We start from the raw sequence: 25,949 nt of genomic DNA on the forward strand, positions 1-25,949 counted from the left end.
AAGTCATGCTGGCAGAACTAAACAGACCCCAGGGATCCTTCTTTAAACAGACTTTTCTTCACACTTCACCCATTTTCTACTGTAAGCCATTTACTGCCCGTCTGATACTGCTAAAGAGCCATGAACAATGAAGAGATGCATAAACCATGATGTCAGCTGCTGCTCCGTCTGAACAGGAGATCTACAGGCAGCGCAGGTATGAGAGCTGTCAGTGCTATGCCACTGTGGGATTGGGTCTCAGGCATGCTAATGTGGCATTTTGGTTCAGAAGCGAATGTGACAGGAGTTAACGGGAGTGGATAGGGGACAGGCAGCACCCTTATTATCCCTGTGATAACCAGCCCTTCGTCTCCTCTCACCCATTTCATATGAGGTCAGTCGGAAGTCAACCACAGGACACACATAAATCAACATGCACATCTTACTCTGTGATATAATTAGCCTCTGATGCAGAACTGATTAATGGAAAGAAAGAAGAGATGTTAGCACCACATGGACATAAGAGTTAAATAATGTTTATAAAAAGTTAAAAAGGTACCCTGTGGTGTTATTGCGGAGAAATGTTTTGAGAAGTGGTTTCCAGTATTTCATCTTCTTCCAGCATGTGCACAAACAGAGATGTGACATGACTGACTTTTTTGAATTGATTATTTTATTGAAATGATTGTAAATGTTTAAGTTAGAACTGAGGAGGAAGTTGCACTTAAAAAAAGAAGAAGAAATGAATGAAATCTGTTGTATTGCGCTGGCTGGAGTCATAATGTCTGATGTGTTCTGAGAACATATGGACCACAGGGGGTGAATGGATAGTGCTTGGGCCTCTGTCACTCTGTAACTTGTATTGATCACATTGCCGTGTGTAATCACCAGCCGTCTAACTTTCCTCCACCTCTCCATTCCTGCTCAGCCTATTGCCACATTAATCCCAATCTGCAAAGGCTGCCGTAACGCAGACTGCATTAGCTACTGAGTGATCAAATTAGGCAACAGCACGCTTACCCGCCTCCGCAATCAGTGGCACTTTCCGATGAAGACAACTACACGCTTACAATCAATTTGCTACCCTTATCTAATCAAGCGGCTCACACGCATCTCTGAGCTCTATTTATTTCTTGCACACTTGGTGACATAGAAAACATGAGCTCTCCACAGCTTAACAATGACACACACACACATCCACAGACACACGCATGCCCACTTGTAGTGACACGAATGCAAGCATGCAAATGCATAAACCCTTTTTTTTTCTTCAAACATTCATATCCACACATGTCCTCATGGACATGCTTCAATACAGTCACAAATAAACAAATTAGCCTCCTGCCTCTCCCACGTGCTGCCTTCTTGTTAGGAGTTGGTTAAGCTGTAGAGCAGGCAGAAGACGATGTTGACACAGTCTCTTAATCAACACCATTCATCACCCGAGCATGCATTTAGCAGCTTTACAAACAGGTGAGAAGTGAGAAGAGCTTCACATCGGAACAGGCATTGAACACACCACTATGCCGCTCACTGTCGGAGGAAAACACAACTCCAGTGAACAACAAGGTGCTACCCACTAATCCCTTTATCTTCGAGAAATCAAACGGTGAATGATTTCATTAATGTTGAGAAATAAATATGAATTCATAGAACTACAGTGTAACCGGAACATCATCGAATGAATGCTTAAGGCTAACCAATTTTCACATAGTTTTTATTTTCACACATACAAAAGCTGTATTTCATACTGCAGTTAAAAAGACATAATTCACTGTAGTTAAGAAGCAAACAATGTCATCTAGCAGCGCAGCTCAGAAAAATGAAGACTGGAAAAGGCAAACATGAGCTGCTGAACATGCACGAAAGTCCTTTATAGTAATAAAACAAACAATAAACACAAAGTGTGTCTGCAGTATAGCATTTCTTTTTTTTTCATCCAGATATTGATAGAATTGATTCTATTTAATTGTGTGTTCGTTTTAATATTCAAAACGAACACAAATAAATGCATTTTTTTTTATTTACAAATTGAAAACAATGAGCTCTATGACCACTGTCAACATCATAAATCTGAATGACTTCAGTCTTTGATCACTAATCAGAGCAAATACTCAACCACATGGATCTACAACATTCATCCCGCTGGGAGAGAGTAAACAGAATCAATATTTGCACCCATGAAGCATTTCTCCAGGCTTCGCAGTACAAACCACTGATGTCTCATCTCTTTTAATGAGGGATGGCTCACCAGGCATCTGTTACACAGATTGTTCCCACTTCAGCTCTAGGCTGCTGCTTGCTATAATGTCACATACAGTAAGTGTGCAGGGGCTGAAAAAATGTAAACAGAACATTCACGTACATGGAGTTTGTTCACATGTAGTAAAGGCGCAATAAGAGGTTTTGACATGGCACTATTTTGCATCATTTATCATTTTTACCCTTGAGCAAAACACAACTTACAATCAATTTACATCAAATACTAATGATTCAAACAATGTGGTGCTCTTACTTTGCAAAATATCAGTTCAAGTATGTAAATATATAAACTGTCAACACAAATTGTGTCATTTGAATGTTGCGCCAGCTGAGTGCAGAACTAGTGGTGATTAAATTATATGAAGCATGTTACGTTTGGCAACACTAGTACATATACTGGCTGCTGATGGGTCATTTTGCCTGCAAGTTCAGCTGCAAACAGGCTTACAGTGCAGGCAAACATGGAGATGAGGCAAATGTGATCGTCACCAAGCTGTCTCCCCAGAGTTTGAGAGAATGAAATGAGTTTCAGCAACTAGCATCTCGAGTAGTTGCTGAAATATAAAGTGAAACGTGACCCGGCTGGTTGTGTGTAGAGTGTGCATGTTCTCACTGTGTCTGCATGAGTTTTCCCCGGCTGCTCAAGTTTTCTCAAAAGTAAAAAGACATAACGGTTAGATAAACTGGAAACTCTAAATTGGCCGTGAATGTGAGTGTAAACGTGTGTTACAGCTACATTCATTCACTCGTGGCAGCCAACCTAACTTGCATTTTGAGCACCACAGCAATCCCTCGCGGATAATATTGTCTCATTTATTTATATCTGCCTGCAGTCATGCTGACATTTACACAGCATTGTCACAGTGGAATCCCCATATATGTTTCTCTTCTGCTCCATTAATTTGCTGCTATGAGCTAATGTTGAAGTGTAAAGCTACTGTTGATTGTAACTTGACGAGGATGGCAAAGAATAAAAACGACTGAAGTTAATCAGGGTTGAAAATTGTATTTCTCTTAAGGAATGTAGTAGGCTACAGGTAATTTCACCTGCCTCAATGTGATTTTATGATCTCCACCAGGAGATCACTCGTATGTGTGTGTGTGTGTGTGTGTGTGTGTGTGTCCGTGCATGCGTCTGTGAGTGAGTGTGCACCTCCGTGTCTGTCCGTGGCTAATCTCATATTCTGCAGCAGTAACTGCACAATATTTTTGGTGACCAGTTATGACTGATTGCTCAAGGACGTCTGGTGGTTGCAGTGGCTCAATCCTTTATTGCCTGTTTTATACTGCCATTGCCTGCCTGCTCACTCCTAACTCACCACTATTTACGGGCCCCTGCCCGGTAGGGGCCACTAGTGAGGACACAGCTGAATGCGTCGTGCCTCTCAGCCGGTACTCTGCGCCCAGAGACACAGTGGGGGTAAATCAGATTGCCCACTTTTATTGTTTTGGACTACCAGTGCACACACTGCAGAGTATGTTGTGCTATGCGGGCAGACCACTTTGTGAGTTTAATTTAGTTTGTTTGCAAGATATCTCCTGAGTGCACCTGTCTATTTCTTACTGAGACTTAATATTTGAATACTGGCCTCTATGTGAGAATGAACTGCTCACAGGAAGGGATGCATACATAAAGTATATAAGAACATAGACGTGATACAAACACACACCTAGTGAGTATGAGAGAGGATGAGAGTCCTAAGTAAACAACTGCTTAATTATAAGGACAAACTGCTCTCTGAAGCATACAGACTCCCCATCACTGGCTGCTCAAGAAGGCCCACTGCGGCGTTCATTAAAGGCTTAAATTACCATTGCACGTTGGATTGCTAACCCCAGAATCATCATTGAAAAATCAATAAGACTTCGATAGATGGTTGTATTTTTCAGGTCAGGTATTGTTGCAACAGGGCTCCAGTTTTGGAAAACAATCTGCCAGAAATGGGACCACCAATCCAAAACCACAAATTGGGTCATAAACACCATTATGAATCAAGACAAAAAACAAACACTGAAGATATGTCCCCTGGTGTCACAATAGCTGAAAAGTTTTCACTTTTATGATAAATCTATATATAATGTTTAAATATTTTACATTTAAGTGTAAAACATCTGGTAAGAAACTGGCCACATTGCCAACAAATGATAAACTTTACTTCATAGAAAAGGTTTGGAGTTTAGACATTTAACTATCTTTCTATTTGGTTTTGTTTTCTGATCTCTCTCTCTCTCTCTTTATATTCCTTTTGGTAGAGTCCGTGAAGACTTCTATTAATCCCATTAAATGGAACGGTAAGGACGATGACATTTCCTTTCTCATGGAGGCAACAAGAATGGACCACAGGTTCAAAAACAACATGGATTGTGAAGCTGCCTGGGACAGAGAAAGGAAGGACAGAAAAGGTATTTGACAATTACTTTCACATGAGACAACACAGCATCTATTGCCAGACCTTCAACTCATTTGACTCAGATGCCAGAGTAGCAAGTGGGCAGTGATGCTGGCACTGAGGAGGACAGAAGAGATGAAAGTGCAGGTTTGATTGTAAGATATTCCGTGTTTTATCTTAACATACTAAGTAACTGCAATAAAGGATTCCGCTTCACACGATTTAATACTAAATTCAGTCGTGTACGACATGAGCCATTTCCACACTTTCACAGCCTCATTACGGAGAGTGTAGGTGCTGCCTGCTATTAATCCTGCTCTGTTTATTAGTGCTGGAGGTTCAGCTTCAGAGAGCATTGTGCTATAGTTTCATTATATCTTTCTCAGACAATAGAGTCAAAAATAATGTAAGGTTATTATTATATAACCATGGTTCTCTGACATAACAATGAAGTATCTCCCTATTATACTGCCCTCATTATCATGACCTACCTGTTCACTGCAGAGCTTTGGTGATAGGAGGGCTTCTTTGACACTGCTGTCATTGGGCTGTCGCAGACATAACATCTGTGTTGGAGCATCAGTGGTTGGATTTCTAAAAATCTCTTAAATAAAGTACTTCTCAATAAGCCTAAAGCAAGACCATTTTCTCCTCCTTGCACTACTTGGTTTGTTTTTGTGAGATGGGATTGTACAGGTTTGCGATGTCTGTTTGCACTAGACTTAGCAAACATTCCTAGCTACATACATATACATAGTATAATTATAGTAATAACCTCTGAAGTAAAGCAAATGTCAAACAGACAGAACACAAATGCAAAATAGAGGAGACCAGAACCACAGTATCATTGTTGTACAAGTTGCATTTACACAGCATCCAGCATACCGTTACCAGATTATTACCTCTTTTGCCACATAAACACAGCATGCCCTGTCTCCCCACATAATACACTCTTTTCCCCTGCTGTTGGTACAGAAGTGCCCAAAGGCCAGTGTGTGTCTGTGTAGCCACTTTACATAAGGCCAGCATCTTAGTATGCATCCACTGGAGAACAAACAAATAAAGAGGTCTGCAGCATAACAACAGCCATAAAATCAAGAGACAGAAAAGCAATACACATTTTATGAAATGTCAACAGCTGATCTGTTTTGACACCTCTACTCCTCCTCTTCTCCTGCGTCTATACAACCAGGAGGGGTTCTGGATTAGCTGCCGTATGTTCCACCCAGAGGGGTCTTTCTCAGTAATCTGGCATCTATTTAATATTTGCTCACCCACGGTGGCAAGGCGGTGTGGCCTTTTCACTGCGGGACAGCTAGAGAGGCAGGGTGACTAATAGAAGGGACCGGATTCATGTGGTCCATAGGACAATACGCAAGTTCCGACTTGGAGGTCAGGTCTAGGCGTGAGATGGAGATCAAGGCTTTTTAATCAGTTGTGGGCAAATATAGAGACCTTTGATTGAAGAGAGAGTCGCACGGCTGTGGAGCGGACTTGGGGAGAATTAAAAGTAGAGCGCGGCAGATTTCACCCTCTGCTCACCAACACATCCACACGGGCTTGCTTTGTTATTCTGCGATGACACTGCTGGGAAATCTACAACTTTTTTTGCAACGCAGGCACAAATGCTAAAGCAGGGATGACACACAGCACACAGATACTATCTGATTACCATATGAAAACACAGCCTCTTTCATTTTGTCTTGCTCATTTTGTAAAACTTTCCCAAACCATTATGAGACGCCAGGAACAATGTGCAAACGGCTGACATCGACACACTCACGTTTTCTACTTTATTCCAGTGGAGAAAAAAACCCAATCCATTAACTAAATTGATGCTGTTATGTAAAAGTATAGTATATTTTGATGCAAACAGCAATTACAAAGTTTTCTTCATTAAATCATAGTTCTGGAAGGAGTATCCATACAATACAGCAGACGAAAAGACCTGATACAGTACGTCCATATTTTGTTGACAGACAACCATAGTGCCTTGCATTCAGGGGTTCTGTGGTTGAAGTGCCGAGCAAGCCGCCCGGCTGCTCAAACGGGTTAAATCTATCATTTACCACCAACGCAGTGAACTGTGTCACTATAGTTCACCCAACCGGGAGAGTTAGAAGCCATGAAGTTCTGTGCATTGTCGTGGACGCGTGCCCCACTTTGCCAATAAGTCTTGTAGTTTAACTGTGAGGTCTGCTAAGTATCTGCCTGACATACTCTGTCACGGTTTCCGCCAGTCTATTGCAAGTCCGGCATAACATTAGCGAGTGTCCGGTTAAGAGAGAGAGCGAGAGAGAGAGAGAGAGAGAGAGAGAGAGAGAGCATGTGTGTGTGGGACCATGAGTATGAAGTCAGTGCTTACATTAGAGCTGTGAAGGTAGCAGCGCAGTGTGTGCACAGTTTACTTGATAAATAAAAGCTAAAACTCCTCAAGGCCCACGACGAGGTCCTGTGTCTTGTTGCCACCTGCTGATTCAAGTGAAGGAGGTCATCCCTAAAGTAAGCAACAACTCCGGCTTAACTCCAGGTTAACTTAAGATGGGTTAAACCTTTTAGGTGAACCAGCTACTTTTCTTTCAGCTTCTATCTTTAATATTTCTTTTAACTGTTAACATTATTCGGTCAGACTTCTTATTGTCTTATCATTTTCATAGTACTGTACCTAGTGTCAGACCTCAGAGTGATCACAACCACAAAGAGACCTGAATGCAAAGTCAACTTGCTACCAAACTTGGATTTGATAGAAGAGAGTAGTGGTGTAATTGAGAGCAGAGTTTGTATCAGGCTGAAAACTTAAAGCCCAGAGAGACCAGAACCCATACTGGTCCACCCTGACCCAGGTCCAGGCACATTTTTAAAGTAGAGCCGTGCCTGAAATGCAACAACGTTTTACCACCTACGTGATGAACTAAAAAAGTAATTGAATAATATGCTCCATCCGATAAGAACCATATGGCTCAGGAACGGGCCCATTGGGTCCTGGCAGTGGTTTAGAAATAAGACGTTATAGGGTGGAAATTCAACATCTTGATTGTATAACCTGGTTCCAGTATTAAACAGTCTCTACTAAACATCATGTGCCTATTTTAACGCATACTCCATTTCTGCACTAGGTTCCTACCATCTAAAATAGTTTCCTGCACAGCTGTCACACCACCAGACAACAGAGCAGCTTCTTTCCACAGGCTGTAAGACTCCTCAGCTTATCCTCCGTACTCCATCATAAAAACATTTTTGTTTCTTCTTGTGTGTCATAAAGGGACTATAACTGGCATTTCGTTGTGCAACCTTGTGTTGTAGAATGACATTGAATGAACCTTTAACAGATAGCAAGAGTGCCACAATTATATCTGATGTGTGTGATCAAAATAAAACTGCTCCCCACTCTGCTCTTTGAGATGTCCACAAAGCAACCGACCAAAGCAGAGTGTACTGCCTCATAGACCTCCTGTAAGGATGATGATGCAAAGATAAGCCTAATCTTCACAAACCCACTTTTCCACAGCCTGCCACTTCAAACGCATCAGTTTGCGACTGAGCCCAAAGTTACTTCTTAAAGGCTGTGAACTTCTGTTTAAAAGGCCAACATGTCCTTGTCGGCTTAGCTGGATAGAATAAGCTGAAGTCAAGTCAATAAACCTCACTGAGTTATCTGATGAACAAACACTTTACACACACACAAACACACAATTTTTTGCCATTTAACCTCGTCTAGATTCCTTGGTCGCACACTTCAGCTGTCATTGTGCATGCAGATGAAAGAGGACAGGCCCACACATTCGAATAGACCATTATTGGTTGGCAGGTCAGAGAAAGAAAAGGACAGTGCTGAATATTAAGGGAGCATAACGTGTTACGCATTTATTCATCACAGGAGGAGCTAAAAAGCACATTTTAAAGTTACCACAATTTCAAGGACACCTTAAAACCTTCACATGAACTCATATGAACAAAATACCTGAATGTGGAACTTGCGGTTTCCTATCAAAACACACCAATACACTGTTGCCTTAGTCACAATATTGCCATGGGAACCATTATTCACATATCGATAGGTGAGGCCGGGCGGGTCATAAAAATGTGAAAGGCCAATTTAACAGCAAGCCAAATGGGAACAGCGTGCGCACACACAGTGGAGCAGGCGAGCGGAAACACACACACAGGTCACACAGAAACCACAGTGAAAACACTACCTGTCAAGAGTGAGCTCACAAGACAAAGTCTAATTTGCAGCATGGTGTTTGATGCACAGCTGGAGATTCAGAGGGAAGAGTATCCCAGAGCCGGAAGGGAAGCAGGAATCAATAAGAACACCACAAACGCTTTTGCCTGCTGTCAACCTCACTTACTGCATCACTGGACTGTCACTACCAATAGAAGCCTCAGAGCAACGCTACAAGAGCAGCAGAATGATTAAAGCCTGGGACTGCTCAAATGTTTACAACGTGGTCTTGAAAGGTGGAAGTAAATCAAATACTTAAAAGGAATAGTTTGGCATTTTGGGAAATACGTTCATTTGGTTTCTTGTCGAGGATTAGATGATACCACTCTCATGTCTGTATAAACATCAGGCCAGCTCGTAGCTTAGCAGAAAGACTGGAGGTAACAGAAAACCATAGAAATTAATTTAAAGTAGAACGGACATTCCTATTCAAAACAACAGAGCAGGATGGTTAGAGCGGCGGCCTTCTTTATGTGTACTGTTGCCATTGCAAAGAACTTGAGTTGATGACATAAACAGACTTGGCCAAATTTAGGAGCTTCATTGTCAAAAAGACAAGTTTATGAAACTTTTGAAAAATCAAAATATGCATATTAGTGGTCCAGCTTTAAAAAGCCCGGTGGTGGAAGAAGCTTTCAGATCATTTTATCAAGTAAAAGAAGTAGTACCTCAATGTAAAAATGCATAATAACTACAGAACTATTCGCAGCAGAATGTACTTCCGTATCAAAGTAACAAAAGTAAAAGTATACTTATTAAGAAGAATAGCTTCATCTAATATTATTATATATATATGATATTACTGGAATATTATTACTGATGCATTAACATGCAAGCAGAAGTTCAATGTTGTATCTGGTCGAGGTGGAGCTTATTTTGACGAATTAATTTACTGTTGGGTGGTTTAATCTATAGAAATACATCCGTTTTGTCAATCACATGTTTTCTTATGTAAAATCATAAAGTTATAGCTTTCAATTATGTAGCGGAGAAAGAAGTACAATATTAATACCTGTGAATTGTACTTAAATGACAGTCAGCCTACTGATCCTCAATTATGGAATCCTTATGAGCCAGGTAGTGTGCTCATGCACTAGGTGTAGGTGTTAAGCTCTTGATGAAAAACAGATAATAACTGAATATTAGAGCTGCAGCAATTCTCAGAGAGTCTCAGAGAGCAAACAGGAAAGCCGGCATTTTATGAAATTTTGGGAAGAGCCCAGTGTGTAGACAAGGCTTCAGCACATCATAGCCCACTGCTTTGTAGGAAAGAAAATGAAAAAAAAGTGATGAAACTGTCATGAGCTTCATTGGTGTCTAAATATAGCGTTGCGCATCTACAGCCAAGTGTTTCCTCCACACTCTGTCAACTCACTCAGTGAGGGGATAACAAGACATATTAATTGTAAACACACAATATGAAGAATTGCCGGTCAGAGGCTGCCTCCACCTCTGGACTGCTGCGTTCTGTTATGTTAAGGTTATTATTTTTTCAAAAGGTGTTAACCAATAAAAGAAATGTAATGGAGGGAACAGTGCGGTGGGATGACAGCATTAATAATAAAGGAGACTTATCTCGCTCTCACCACAACCTGCATTTAAACTCAGACCACTCAGACGCATGCTCGCTCACAAACTCACACTCCACTTATTGACTCTCATTGGGCTTTGATGCCATCGCAGGCACAACCCCTGCTATCCTGCACCAACCCACGCAGAAATCGCTGAACAGAGAGCAGTTAAGAGAGTCTGCGCCCTGAGCCCAGGAGGCATTAAAGATGTAGAATCCTGTCACGCCCCCTCGCCCCCTCTCCCCCTCTCCCCCTCTCCCCCCCCTCGCCTCCATTTCCCTTTGGGCTGGTTGGAAGTTCTCATTGCCTGACAAAAAGGAGCTGCGAGGGTCAGCGTAGAACCGTGTAAAACCTCAACATGCCCGATGATACTGCAGACGACGGTGTCGGACCAATAGTGCTGCATCAGGACCTGTGGTCTCGAGTCTACCGGTAGAAAGCATACGAGTGCCTCATGAGGGTTGGCATGGTGTCACTGGGGCAGCAAAAACTGCAAAAATAAAAGATGATTATAGTCTTGTGCATGTATTATAAAAGTGTTTTGTGTCACGTCCCAGGTGAGACAAATGCCTGCTTTTGCATGGCTTCCAGTTTGAAGGCACCATATGGTGACGATGTCCTCTTTGATTCCACTGATATCCATAAAATGAGCTGAAGTATAAGCTTAACTATACATACAGAGATGCAACAAAGCTGCTGTCTAACTTTGAGAGAAGAGAATTTTCTTTTTGTAATTCTTAAAAACCAAACTATTCCTCAAAAATATTTGACTGCAAGCCTACTTTCGAAGACTCAGCTTGTGCAATTGCAGATCATGCCCTCGTATGCGTTGACCTCTTTCCTTGTGTGGAAATATTACCGGTTAACTGTTTCTTGTTAAGTTTCCTCTCTGCTGCGGAAACAACCAGCATCCATCCAAAAATAATTAGGAAAAGAAAGCCTATTAGCATATTGCATTACCATGTACTTTGTACAATGAGACAGGTGGGAAAGGCAGGACAAAAAGGAACAAAACACAATCTCTGAACAATGGCTGAAATAATCCTGAATAGGAAATCAGAAACCCTTGTATAGCTGTTCTATCTATGAGCCCAGAGGCTTCCGTGGGTGGGGTGTCAAAATGCTATAGAACAAAGACAAAAACAGAGTTGTTATCTGCATAACAATGCATTCCTCAGACTTGCACCTAAACTCAGCACTGTCAGCTCGATGGCAGGGGAAGAGCTGTAATGTAAGGCATGATGTTCAGAAATGCTGGGATGTGAGACAGTGAGTGGGCCGATTCCTTCAACTGACTTTTGCGAGGAAAATAATTGGCTTTATATCCACGTAACATGATTCAGGATTATTATTAATACATGGTCTGTGTGTGTGTGTGTGTGTGTGTGTGTGTGTGTGTGTGTGTTTAGAGACAGAGACACAGTGAGACAGAACTGTGCTACAATGGGTGGAAGAAGTAAAGTTGTTTTACAGGAGTGTCTGTGATTCCCCATTCATTCTCCTGCTGGTTGACTGACGGGCGGCATACAGTTTATCAACTGCACACACATGGTGCGAGACACAAAGACTGAGATAAAGACAGACAGGCAAAGAAGACGAAATATACTAAATATTATAAAAAACCAAGACTATTCTGATTTGCTGAAAGTAAACCTCAATAAAAGTAAGTACAGCTCCATAGTTAACAAGTCATTTCAGAACCGTCTAAGCAGAGCGAAGGGTATCTCAGTTGTTGTTTCCTCTGTGGGTACTCCTGAAATCAGCTCAGTTCCACTGGATAACCCCTAATCAGGCTATTGCATGAAATATAGATGCTGTGGACAAGCAAAACACATTTTCTATATTTAAATTAAACACATAATAACATCAAAGACGATTGAGAAGAGTGGCTGGTGAATAACCCATGAGCAGGATGCAGGTGATGAATCAAAAAGTTGCAGTGGTAAAGCGTGACGGTGCCACGAACTAAAAAACTTGAAAACATAGATGACTCACCTCCATTTTGCCTGCAAACGAAACCAAAGCTCAACCTCACCGCAGTCAGAAGGAGAGAGATGCCACTAATACGATTTTCCTCTTGATCTTACAGATGTTAAACTATATATCACAGTCCAGGAATTTCCAACGCTTTAGTCCCACGAGGATTGACGACGATATTAGAACAAGTTCAAGAAAACCCACCGCCTGCTTAACAATGTTAAAAAATTCCTCTGGAGATTAGAGTTGAAGACCTCGGACGCAGTTCACCCTTTGGTTTTATCGGGTCTGTCCAGCTGCGTCCTAAGTTACCCAATTCAACTCACCCCCATCAGCGGTGGGATCACTTAACACAGCTCCTCCCTGAGAGTCCAAGAGATACAGGATGATCTGATGATAGTCGATCATCAGTGTGTGGATAAGTGATGAGGTGTAGCCAACGGATGTTTATGTGGATCAGATTATTACTGTAAATAATGAGGTCAACCTGTCTTTTAAACATCACAGACTAGAGTGTTTAATGCTTTTTCTGCAAGGAAAAAAATGTATTTAAGCGAGGCCTCTATCAGCAATTGATGATGGTGATATTTTATGTACGCATGGAAGTTTATCTTTATTGAAAATGTTAGATTCAGGATATCGTACTGTGTTACGATAAGTCTCGGATTCCGGTTACGCACTCATCATAGAAGTTTGTATGAGGAAGTTGGTATGTCCTCATTATACAACCGCAGAACAGAAAATGTGTATATTTCTTTGCGTAATATAATATTACACAAACTGTCTTGATGCAATTGCTGGATTGTTTAAAGTCTGTCGTCTCTATTGTGATTTTTTTAATGTTTTTATCTTATCTTATGTTTTTAACTTATCGTGTTATTTTTATGTCTGTTAACTGTGGTATCTAAAAAGGGATTATTCTGGCAAAATAAAGACTGAATAAATACATTTTGATAAGTAAATGTGGGGTCTCCAGGTGGCACCCTCTCTAAGACATCCAGAGACTTGAAGAAGGCTTTTCCTCACCGTGACAGCTTCACCTGCCGCATATTGGCAAAAAAACAAACCCATTCACCTAACATTGTGTATGTTATCCCATATGGCCACATTACTACTTTAGACTGAGCTTGTTGTTTATCATTGTGACACTGATAAATTGCTTGGAATTTCTTTCAAGAGACTAAATTGAGAAAAACACGAATGTGCTTAAATTCTGATACCTAGTTAAGTTTTTCCAATTCTGCATTTGTGGGCTGAAACTGAGACTGTTTTGCCTGAAACAACATATGTCTTCTATAAACACAATATGAAGAATCATACAGAATAGGTACATCCAAATTGTACAATTGTGGATTACCCCAGAGGAAACAACCCCATTTCTAGGGGGTTTACAGATCTACATTTTAATTGCTGTGGGACCTGCAAGGCAAACAAAACTGTGGCACCACATAGTATAGAGTGAAATGGAGGAGAGAAAAAAAAAGAATGCGTTCGTGATGCTTTAAGCCTCATTCAGATAAATGGATTACTAAATGGATGGAAGCTATCGGTTTCTCATCTCGTTTGTGTTCACAGGGGCTACTGGGAGTTATTTCCTGACGCTGCCACCAAAATAAGATCCACAATGATTGTTCAATCTCATTCTTTAGGTCCTGAATAGATGCTTACACAAAGATCAAACAGGGCTTGACAGAATCCTTTAATATAGCGTGAAAGCTGCTTCTTTATCCTTTCTTTTTTCCTTCTTTCACCGTCAGGCTTTTTAACTAGTAGATGATACAATCCTAAGCATCCTGTGCTCATTCACACTCACTCACTGCTCTCATTTAGATCCACATGAATACACAACTGCTGAGCTCGAATTACAACGATTTCAGACATTCTGTTGATCCCACAAACTCATTGATACGGATTATTAACAGAACATTAAAAACATCAGGATTAAATCACCTACTTCCGATCTTTTAAGCCACAACTATCCCACCTTGTGTGTGTGTGTGTGCGCGTGTATTAGCTTATGTGTTGCGCACAGATAAGGAAAGGTAAGCTGGTGTGGAGAAGACGCTGTTGGACTGGAGAGAAAGTGTTCAAGTGAAAAGAAGGGCAGTTATGCACTTAACCTACTCTCTGATAAGCACTGGGAGGCCAGGAAGTGTACCAGAGTCTCTGAGAAAAAGCTGGGCACGTGGCCAGACAGAGAGCACACCTCACCAGTCCGCCCTACTCGGTCCTGCTAACGGCACTGGTTTGCTTTTTCTGACCTTGAATTTCAAAGCTTAAAAAGGTGCCCCAATCAATACTTTTGTATGAGCCATTGGTCAAATGTCTAGTGAATGGTGTTGTGGTGACAAACCCCCAACTAATGAACCTCCGACTTCATAGGCTGGTGATACTGTCAGGTAATAATTCCTGGTGATACGTTGCATTTTGGCGTGGTTTAACAAATCATTTCGGTCTGCCCACAACTTTATTGTTCAGTCTCAAGCTTCTAATCACCTTTGTTTCAAGCTGCAGCAGCTAAAAAGCTTGTATGAACGGACTGTATGCTACCTGCTCAGTGCCAAACAGCCTGCAGTTAGCAACTAGTGAGAGTATGTAGCCGCCAGATATTTCCCTCAGGAGTTGGTAAAGACCAAAGCAGAGCTAAAAGAAAGATTGAACATTTGCCAGGTACCAAAAACGTGACTTCAAATTAAGTGTTCATGTTTTCCTGTGTCTGCTAGATGCTTTAGCAACTGTTTGCCAACACATATCTACTAAATTAGCCATATCTACTTTAAATGATAATAATGTTAGGTTGTTACATTGTCACCAAGAGGCCACAAAAAATAATCAAATCAGGCACAATGTTCCATTTATGTGTTTGTAAATAGAGGAGATTGTCAGTAGATTCATTAGATTGTCCTGGATCTACAGTAAATACAGAGAACAGAGCTACGTCACAAGTGTCTCTCTGCTTTCAATGTCCATCAGACTAAAAACCTACTCAATTAATCATACATACAGTATAGAGGCACACATTTGTAGCACATTCATATACCGCCCTCTAACTAAGCCTCTCTAAAGAATGCTCTATTATTCATTCGCCTCACCGCATAGCGCACTCGCCCCTCCACAACCACAAACGTGACGTTAGTGTGTTATTAGCCCATCGACTGTCCAGGAGCAGCTCCTTAACAACCTGTCATGGAACTCAGGTCAATTGATGGACTGCGACAAGCACTTCTGCGTCACGGCGGACAAGTGTAAGAGAGTAAAAACTGAGGCTTTCCCTGCAGTGACATCAGCTAGCTTGACAGACTTCAGACTGACGGAGCTGCGCGCCCACAAAAGATGCACACTTACGCTGGCCATGATTATGTAACAACACGGGCGCCTAAAAGGGAATACTACTAAATTTGAACACTGAGGGATGTTATTTCTATGCCTTCAGATCATTTAGTCTGTCAGTGCACACATGTTAGAGTTTGTCCTGCCCTCTGATGTCGGGTGCTGCAGTGTGCATACTGCCGCAGAGAGCAAACTGCAAAAGAAATTTGAGATGGCTGGTAAACTGTGATAAACTGATAATACAGCGGGGTTTTTTTTATTTTTTATTTGTAGATCAGAACTGATATCACTATTAAAACCTGCTAAATATCACACATTTGGTCCTTGCTTTTGTGACTTTTGTGATAACAACAAAGAAATTGTTAGTGTTTGCTGGGTGGGAAGCCGGAGGGAGATCATTTTCTTGTCAGTTCACTAGCAACTTCTAGTTGGTCAAATAAACCCATTAGAAAATCCAACCCTACTCATCACTACCATTTTTCCTTATAAAGTCTCTGGAAGAAGGCCAGGATGAAAGCCAATAACCAACCAACTGAGACCTTCCAGAAACGGTCTGCCTGCTGCACAAGGGCTATCGCATTGCTTCGATATGCTGACAGAGCTGGAAACAGTCAATGAACAATGCCATCCTTCCCATCCTCGGCATCCTTGCCACCTTGCCTCCTTTACTTTCCTGTGCTCAACACAACAACAGACGGAGGACTCAATGCAACGCAGTGAACACTTGGCCTATTCCTATGGCATAATGGCACCACATGCTGATGATTCATTGGGTTTGTGCAGGCAATTCAAACACTGCAGTTTGCTGACAAATTAGAGAGTAATCCCAATGAATTTCAGCACTCATGAAACTCTCTGGCCATCGGGTAGTTTTGTATGAGCACCCTGCCTCCGACTTTCATGAATATGAGAAAGAAAAGCTCCACTCACACAAGGCAAATGTGAGAAAAAGCCATCACAATTTCTAGACATAATGGTACATTTACTGACTAGGAAGTGGGTCAGTTTTACCTTTTGTGAAGAGACAGAAGCTTGAACAAACAGATGGACAGATGTGCGTGCACTCACACACGTGGAGCATTATTCATGCAGTGGGATGCCCCAAAATGAATCCATGTGTGTAAATGTCATCATTAAATGTCAATAGCTTTTTGAGGCCTGTCCTGAGGACATGTAGCCCAGCATATGGGCCGTGGGACTCAGGCATACCTTCATTTACTACTTCATCTATTCTTAATCTACTTTAAAGACCTCATCTGCTCATGCAATGAATTAAACAACACATGAGTGTGGGTCTTTTGACAAGCAGGAGGAAGAAAAGAGGACATATACGTAATGATTATAGAGAGAAACAGTCTGCTAAACATGTGAGACATCCTGTAAACACTGGAGACATGCACACTGCTTAAACCTTTACACCTGTTTCTCACTGATCCTTTTTGATAACTAACTAACTAATTGCAGATTTGACTAATTCTGGAATATATGCAGCTAAAGGAGGCTATGGATGACTCCAGCGATTACAGGTATATCCACATTGCGCAAACATATTCTCATATGGTCTGTACCTCGATGTAGGAAGCGAGCCTGGGGTAGACCCTGTAAGGTCCCACCACGTGAGACAGAGGGGTGGTGCAGTCGAAGCTGGTGGTCACAGCGTGGCTCACTTCAGGAAGAGAGAACACCTTGAAGCCAAACTTCTCATACATCTTCTGCAGTTCTTCATCCGGCTTCTCTTCCCCCTCACACAGGACACTGCCCACCACGTAGCGACATTTCTCTGCTGGCCTCTGAGGGGGACAGAGAGATGAGAGATGAAACATCTATAAATCCACTTTAAACCCTTCGGAGAGTCACCAGTAGAAACCCGTTCTTATTTATTGTACAATCATCGAACACAATAGCGGCTTCAGTTGGAGGAACCATGAGACAGTTTAATGCAGTTCTATTGTATTATATTGTAGCACATTTCTGTGAGAATCGAGACAGGTATATATTGATCTATAAATAAAAGCAAAACACTGAAAATAAGCCAATCAAAGACTGCTGCACTATGTGGAACCTTTTAATTAACTTTATTTTCATAAAAGTTGTCCATTTAGTAGATAGTGGGTTAAAAAAGACTGAGCGGGTTCGGATCTGACCCGCGGCTCTTTGTTGCATCATGTCGTCCTCTCTCTCTCTCTCTCTCTCTCTCTCTCTCTCTCTCTCTCTCTCTCTCTCTCTCTCTCTCTCTCTCTCTCTCTCTCTCTCTAATAGCAAAAAGTCAAAAGATAATTGAATAAAATATTAATATAATATTGATATTATGACCTGAGGCTAGCTCCAGCTGAGATTTGGGCTATTGTATGATTATGACATAGACTGACTTATTCTTTTCCTGGACGTCGTGACTGCATTACAGTGAGGTGATCGTTTTATTATTTTCTATCTTAAATTTGTTTGCAAAAAAAGACTAAAAATGACCACACAAAAACAAACTGAACCCTGCAATAGACGAATGAAGCATGCAGAGCCCACCAATTTGTTCTTTCCCACCTGTCATTGGTTTACAACACATCATTATCAAAATAGCAGGGCGGGCCAGCGAGAGGGGGATGTTACCTCTGTGTCACTAGTGCTGATAATGCTGCACGTGTGTTGAAGTAAAAATAGTAGTTGTTTGATTTTAACTTGTAGGGACGTTGCACCTTCACATAGTTTGTGTGTCACTGAACACAGAGCTGCCAGCTCTGATAAACATCCCACTCCACCTATCAACAGCCAGGTCACCACTCTAGCAGTTCAAAGTGCATCTGTGCTGCAAAGCAAGGGTCTTTTTACAGTGTGCTCCAATCAAAAGATTATTATTATTACCATTGGTATTACCATTTTACTTCATCAATTTTTTTTTTACATGAGAAGGTTTTCAATGGATATCAGCAATGTTACTGGCTCTCAGAGTTTCAGAAGTTTACTTGAATCCTGCATATTCTTGTACTGCTGCTAGTTAGTGGTTAGCTTCTTTCTTTTTGATAACTGATGACTGTAAATGTATATTGTATTGACCCAGGACTAGAGATGAAACGCTGCCCCCTATTGGTTTGGCGCATGTGTCCAGATCTTATATTGCACCTTTAATGTGCCCACACGTCTGCATGCAGATGTGAAAGAGACAGAATCAAAATCACTGAGGAAATTGTCAGTCAGACAATGATCAGACACAGATTCTCCTACTCACATATGTTTGCAGACAGTTTGTTGTCTGTAGAGCTTCAGATTGAGAGTGAGAGCTGTTGTTAAAGGACTCTACTGGCTTTTTTTTGCATATTTCTGTCAATTTAATAAAAAACTTATATGTACACTTAAAATGTCTGCCCTTTTTACTACATATTGTCACAGTATTTTAGCTAGGACATGTTTTCTGTCTTCCAGGCAGGCATGGACGGGCAAAATATATTACAATAATTCATTTCGACATGACAAAAGATAATAGAATAGTTAATAGGCCTCAGAAAACCCTGCTGGTTTCCAGTCATTTCTGTACAGTATGAAAATAATGTCATGTTGACACAACGAGATGCAAAGCTAATCTTCACGGCAACAGATTGCCCAATTCAAGCAAGTTTTGCCTCTGCAGGATTTTAGTTTTGCTCTTAAAATTGGGAACCAGTGGCCGCATGGAAGGCAGGATTAGCAACTTTTAAAGTCCAAAACAAAGACAGTACACTATATGTGATCTGAACTAAATGTGATAAAAACATACAAAAACCCTGGTACGGTCCCTTAAGACTTGCTGCTGGTTTCTGCTCTGTGACAGTGGCCGTCTGTGAAGGGCTGGCACTGAGGGGACACAGATGGGAGTCAGCAACACTCATCTTCATGTCCCTGGCGTCCTTGCACAATTATCACATCTAACCGCCACAACCTTCTCTTCTTTTCTATCTCATTTCTCACATTCGGGGTTATTTTTGACTGCATTGTGTTGCTACTACACGTCATGCTTTCCACTGTCCCACTTTGTTCGTACAGCAGCTTTTGTGCCGTAATTCAGCATTGTTGGCTGCCAGCGAGACTCCCTGGCTCAGATAAATCTATTCGAGGAGCCCAACCTAACCCTCGGTGCCTCTTAATGTCTGCATCATGTGGGTAATAATAATGACCGACAGTGCCTGCTGAGCATGAGCAGATAATCTTTACTGTCACCTGACAGAGCCCCTTGCAACCATGTTCAACAGTGAGTCAGAGAGCACAGATCACCTGCTTTTGACAGGGAATTATTCATTGAAGGCAACATGAGGTACACTAGATCTATTTACAATGAAGCAATGAGTCATTGCTAATACAGGCAGTCACAAAGGCTGTTAGCTTTGTGTGGGTAACTCTTTGACTAATTACTTGCAAAACTAATAACGTGCCCATCATCGTCAGCTGTACTTGTACTATGTTTATATGCCGTGCTAATTATTAAATGGAAGATGGTGGACTTTGTCCACATTACACCTACCAGACATCATTACAAAACACTGTTATTGTGAGCATGTTAGCATGCAGACATTAGCATTCAGCTCAAGAAATTGCCGTGCTGTTCACATGGAATCGGGCAGATGGTCTACGGCGATCTGGATATCATGTTAGTGGAAAAGAGCAGCACCAGTGTTGTGTTGAATCCTGTTTCCCTGTTGATACGTGTTTTTCCGTTACCTAAACCTGAACCAACCCTTATCCCTAACGCTGACCACAGAGGGGGGCGCTTTCATTTTAAGATGTGTGAAACACTATTCGTAACAGGAACAGACTTTGACACAACACCAGCAACAATAACAGTAGTTAGTCTAAAGTTAAACTATCTTAACATTCTGCAGCCTCTGGACGATGTTACGTAGCTCCCTCACGCCGGAGAAAGTTGTTTAAGTTTGCAATAGAATATTAAGCATTTTATAGCTACACGCATTAATTACATAACATAGTTGACACAAAATCAATATATCTTATTCCACCACCATAGCAATTATATGCATGTTTTGTTTTCCCTGTGCAGTCCAGAAGGTGTTTTCCACCAGCAGTCTGCCTGATTCCATGTGACTGCAGCATTAAGAACAGCTTCACACGTCCTACTAATGCTTGTTGTGACATCTTTATCCATCATCATGTCAAATGCATAAAAAAAAAAACACATGCATAGAAATACATTGAACAAGCTCTTCATAGGAGGTAAAACCTACACTGGAACAAATGGAATGAAAACATGTTTTCATAACATTTAGCTTGGAGTCATTAATTACGCAATTACACAACATGATTATATCATCATTACATTAATACTGAATGATCACCAAGGCCATTATACCATATCATTCAAAATGTCTAAGACCTTTGTTTCTTGGACTTTTTTAAACAACTGAATTGTTCTCATCTAAATGGATTCATGTGCAGGGGTTGGTCTGCAGAGCCGTTTTTTTCCCACATGAACACACTAAATGTATGGGCAGCCAAACAACCTCATGTACAGAGCTACTCCTCGTCAACACTGGTGCTCTATGATAAGACAAAAAAAAAATACCCATTCAAACACACAGGGGATAAGAACTGTCCTCCCACCGTCTTGCTTCAGTATCTCGCCATCTCGCCATCTCTCATGCTCTCCGCACTGGTAGACTACAGTGTGTTAGACAAACCAGTAGTTCACTAATGATATCATTCAGGGCTCTAGCTATCATTCACATCCCACACGCTGGCAAGAACAAACAGCAGCCCTGACTGCATCTCATCTCTGCTTCCCGCCAGACAACACACCCCAGAGACTACAGGCAATTAGGAGAGAGAGGAACACCAGCATGTACTTGACTTGTATCGTCTTCCCCACCAAAGTTGTTTTGTGTGCGTCTGAAATTCTACCACCACAAAAAGGTAGAAATTCTCAGACGCTGTCTACGCTGGGCAGTTGCACTCTAAAAGTCAGGTACTGCCAAAGCTGTACTTTGTAAGACAGCGTGTGATTCCATTTCTCTCACAGGTAGCCGAGGAAAGCAGACTGTGGCTTTTGATTGACCTGGGTGAGAAGCAAACAGCCAGATAATGGGAAGGCTGTGGAGATTTTACCACTGCAACTGTTATTATTTCTGTAGCAAGCTGCAGAAAAAAAACAATCCAGTTAACAGTAAACTCCACTAAATGTACACTCAAGCTATCTGCAAGATATACACAAATATTTAATTTGATCTGAATATGTCTCTGCTGATTTCATGTACAGCAAACATTCATTTCTTATAATTCCCTATGCTAAGCGAGCTCGTTAAATTGGGAGAAAAAGACTTATACAGCTAATTTTTGTAGCGCTCATGGCCCATGGGACCCTAAGATGGCTTCCCTTCACAAATGGTGCCATTCCCATCTCTACCGGATTCCCCTAAGCCAGGTCTCCAAGGACCTGTTGGGAAAGAAAGTAATTTCAAAAGCAATTCTTTGCTTGAGGCTACAAGGGCCTTTTTTTTGATTGATGATAGCACTCCAACAATAAAAAGGTATAGCTGAAAGAGGTAATTCCTTATTAGCAGACACGTAATGAGGATTTACGCTCTTCATCTTTCCTCCTCTTGGCCCTGCATGTCTTCACCACTTGGTATGCATTGGTTGGAGTTGAAGTTCTGGCCCCCGTTTACGGTTTATGGTCATTTCTGAAGAGTTGGCAGGTTGGGGAGCACAGGGACAAACAAGTTAAGCAGACAACACTCTGTGTTTACTGTAAAGACAGGATCATAATTAGCACACCATACTCCGCCTGACCGAGGACCATCGCCACACTCATTAAAACACAACTGCCAAGCAACTGATCGTCAAAATGCGAAGCTAAACTAGCAGAGTGGGAGCGATTTAAATTGAACGAGCATAACATCAGCTACCTCTTTAAAACAACCCACATAAACTATGTGAAGGCAACGCAGCAGCACTGCTGTGAGGCAGGAAACTTCAAAAGAATAAATACATTTCTCTCAGTAGATTTTTTTTTACAGGCATGCCTTTTAGTATGCCATTCAACAACTAAATGTAATGTGTCATTTAACACAAATGTGAGCAAAACATCACATGCTCTTGTTGGCAAACTGGGTTCACCATTATGCCAGAATGGAGTTAAGAGGCTGTGATTGTACGAGGGTCCTTCACTGCACTGCAGACACGAAATCTGCAAATGTTGGGGCATCTCTGGACTTGTAGGCCGTCTTCACATCAACGTCTGCAGTGAAGCACGACAAGCAGCGAATGCAGCCCTCATAAAGAACACATCAAGTTGGCGACGAGCGCATAATGATTTCACCCACAACACAAATGCATCGGATGAATTCATCACACAAACGATACACATCACTGCCTTTGCCGGAGAGCTCTCTCTCTGTTCAGCAGTTTAATTTTCTTATTATATCTGGAGCACTGAGACAGATGGTGTTTATGGCACTTCCAAGAATCAGCAAACAACCCGACAAGTGCGGCGCAAGAAGAAGAGAAAACTACGGAGATAAGCAATATCTCAACAAGAGACGTCTTTTGCCTCCGTGTGTCAGAGCGATAACCCGTCTCGGCTGATTGGAAGCCGCTCGACCTCCGACAGGCCGACACAGCAGCAGCAGAGACAAAGTCACCAGGAGGGAAATTGAAACTAATCAGGCTACACAGCACTGGGACCACAGGTACACAGTGATGGGCTGTTTGCTTGCTAAATTAATGGAGCAGCAATAGCGGTGAAGCAACTATGCTGACCCAAACAAATGCAGTGAAAGTCATTTTTACTATTTGGGGACAAAGAAAAAAAACAACAATCACACTGTCTGACGTAACATTTAGCTACTTGAATATGTCACCGCTTGTTACGATTGTGAAAACATCAATATGTCCTCCTTGAGGGCCCCTTCCTTTTAAAAGGAGGACATATTATATATATAATCTGCAGTGATGAGGCCCCAATGGCCCTTTCAGGCTTGGTGCCTCTTTTCGCCCAAGTGCAGCACTGTGCCTTTAGGCTGTGCTCAGACGTAGCTGGTAATTACACGTGGCATCCTGGGAGTTCTGGCATGTATAATTACTGGCATGGATAAGCAGCCTGCTGGAGGCAGGACTCAGTTTTCCTTCGCCACAGTCGTTGAGTTGGTTCACCACTCCTTGGCCAGCTGGACATAGTGTGGCACTCCTCCAGCCAGATGTCACAGAGCAGGGAGATAATCTTCTCTGAAAGGAGATATGAATGGATCCCTCCCTCCTCTGCATAGGCTTACTTCCTTCATGTTCGACTGACTTCCTCCACCTCCTTGCTCTCTTTAAGCAGCTCTGATGAATATTTGCCTGTGCAATTCAGTATCTCGCGCATCACAACACTGGTTGAAGAGCAAATTCATGTCACAGGGTTGATGGCGCAGATGATTTAAAGGCATTCTTCACCATCTTGTTTCACTGACTAATCGTAGCACGTCAGCTTGAGTCGAGTAATGTTTTCCTTTCTACATAGTTTATGAAAACCGATCAAAACGGATCAAAACGGCATCCTAAAAATAGACTCAACAGTTGTGTGCCGGGATAAAGAAGCAGCTCCCCATTTAATAGATTCTGTCTGGATTTCTGCCTTCTCGTTTTGCAGTATCTCACTCAGTGTAGAGATGTCCATGAACATTAATGGGGTGCTTTACTATAGGGAGAGTCTGCATGTCCACAATTGTGCATAGTATTGACTTGAAGACCTGTGGGACCAGACTTCAGAGTATTTATTTCTCATTTCATATCCACCTTTAAAAGCAGGCAGCTCCTTGCCAGAAGCCCCCCTTTCATGTTGTTGCTGTCGACCGACAGACAAGCGGCAGTAAAAATGCTAATAAATTTGACTGGGAGTGCAGCGATGCTCGGCGCTCTGATCTGAAATTCCGATTGATGAATTGGAGCACTGCAAGGCTCTCAAGGTGAGTCAGACTCCTGCAAATTTATACCCCTCTTCCAAGGCGGTTCAACGCCTCGCCTCATCTGTCATTGCCACTCCCAAACACGTTTACACATGACATTTTATTTTCTCCTACTTGTCATCACGGGGAGCCACGAGTGGGTTTGCGTCAGAGGCCAAAACAAAGTGGAAATTCAGCAGATCAGAGGATGAACCAAACCGCAGCTGTAGTTTAGCCTCGATACAGACACATCATGTTATCAGTGTCAGAGGCAGCTGTATGTGTAGCTCCACCAGGTACGGACAGACGTTGATCATATCTATTACAGAGAGCATAATGGTTGACCATATAGATTTGTCTTATAAATATAATAAAGATAAGACACGACCCTTACTCTCTAGTGCTTTATTGCTCATGATACTCACGCTGGCCTCCGAGCATCCACTGCTGTCCACTCTTAGTCATGAGTTTAGCTCAGGAGCATTCTGCCTGTGGATTTGTTTTACTCCTTGCCATTCTACAACATAACAAAGTGCCTCAACCCAGGAATTCAATGAGTTAATCGCTCCTTTATCCAGACTGGAATTTGATCAATACTCGTGTCGAAGCCCCATTACTGCCTGAGGCAACTCTGCGTTGAATGGTTAGGTGTGTTTAAAGTGTAACCCTCGGTGTTGTGGGTCACTGTCCGGTAGGCCTCGCAATGAGAGACCTAGCTCCAAAGCGCTCTGTCAGCACTAAAGAAAGCTCTGGTTCCAAACGGTTTCATTCTGGTATCGGTTAAATATATGGCTCGTTTGTATTTCCTTATCAGTGTGCAGCAGTTAGAGGGATATTTTGACGAAAATGGAATATTATATTGATTGTATGTTTTCTTCACAGAGCCGGCCGCCATCTTTCTACAGTAGCCCAGAAGGGACAAACCAAATACTGGCTCTTGATAGGGCGCTTGTCACAGGGGAAAGGTTTCAGTTGATTGCAATCTGTAACGTCAGATGTCACCGTATCCTACACACTGCCCCTTAAAACCATTCCGCGCTAAGCACAGGACGGCAGCGACGTTGCCCTTGCAAAACAGACAGCGCCGACAGTGGAAGGGGAAGAGAATGCCAGCTAAAGTAGACGGGCAATGGCAGGCTCATACCCACAGCATATATCCGGTGAGTCAGACTTATGTCCGGTTGACTGACTCGTGAGCCAAACTGCTCTACTGTAATAATAACTTGTGGCAATTATAAGCCTACATGCAAACACACACATGCACGACATGATTTAGTGCTAAATGGTGTTGCCTCCACCACACCCCTTTACCAGT

The 25,949-nt window shown here is 42.0% G+C and overlaps 1 protein-coding gene across 1 annotated transcript in view; it reads right to left on the reverse strand.

Annotated features, from left to right (window-relative positions):
* Nucleotides 1–25,949, reverse strand: part of tex264a (testis expressed 264, ER-phagy receptor a) — a 61,563-nt gene that overhangs the window by 32,138 nt on the left and 3,476 nt on the right. The window contains exon 2 of the mRNA XM_079186176.1: nucleotides 17,303–17,524. Coding sequence (XP_079042302.1) covers nucleotides 17,303–17,524 — 222 coding nt within the window. The remainder of the gene's footprint in view (nucleotides 1–17,302; nucleotides 17,525–25,949) is intronic.

The sequence above is a fragment of the Pholis gunnellus genome (assembly GCF_910591455.1).
Source record: "Pholis gunnellus genome assembly, chromosome: 3".
In the NCBI taxonomy this organism is placed as follows: Eukaryota; Metazoa; Chordata; class Actinopteri; order Perciformes; family Pholidae; genus Pholis; species Pholis gunnellus.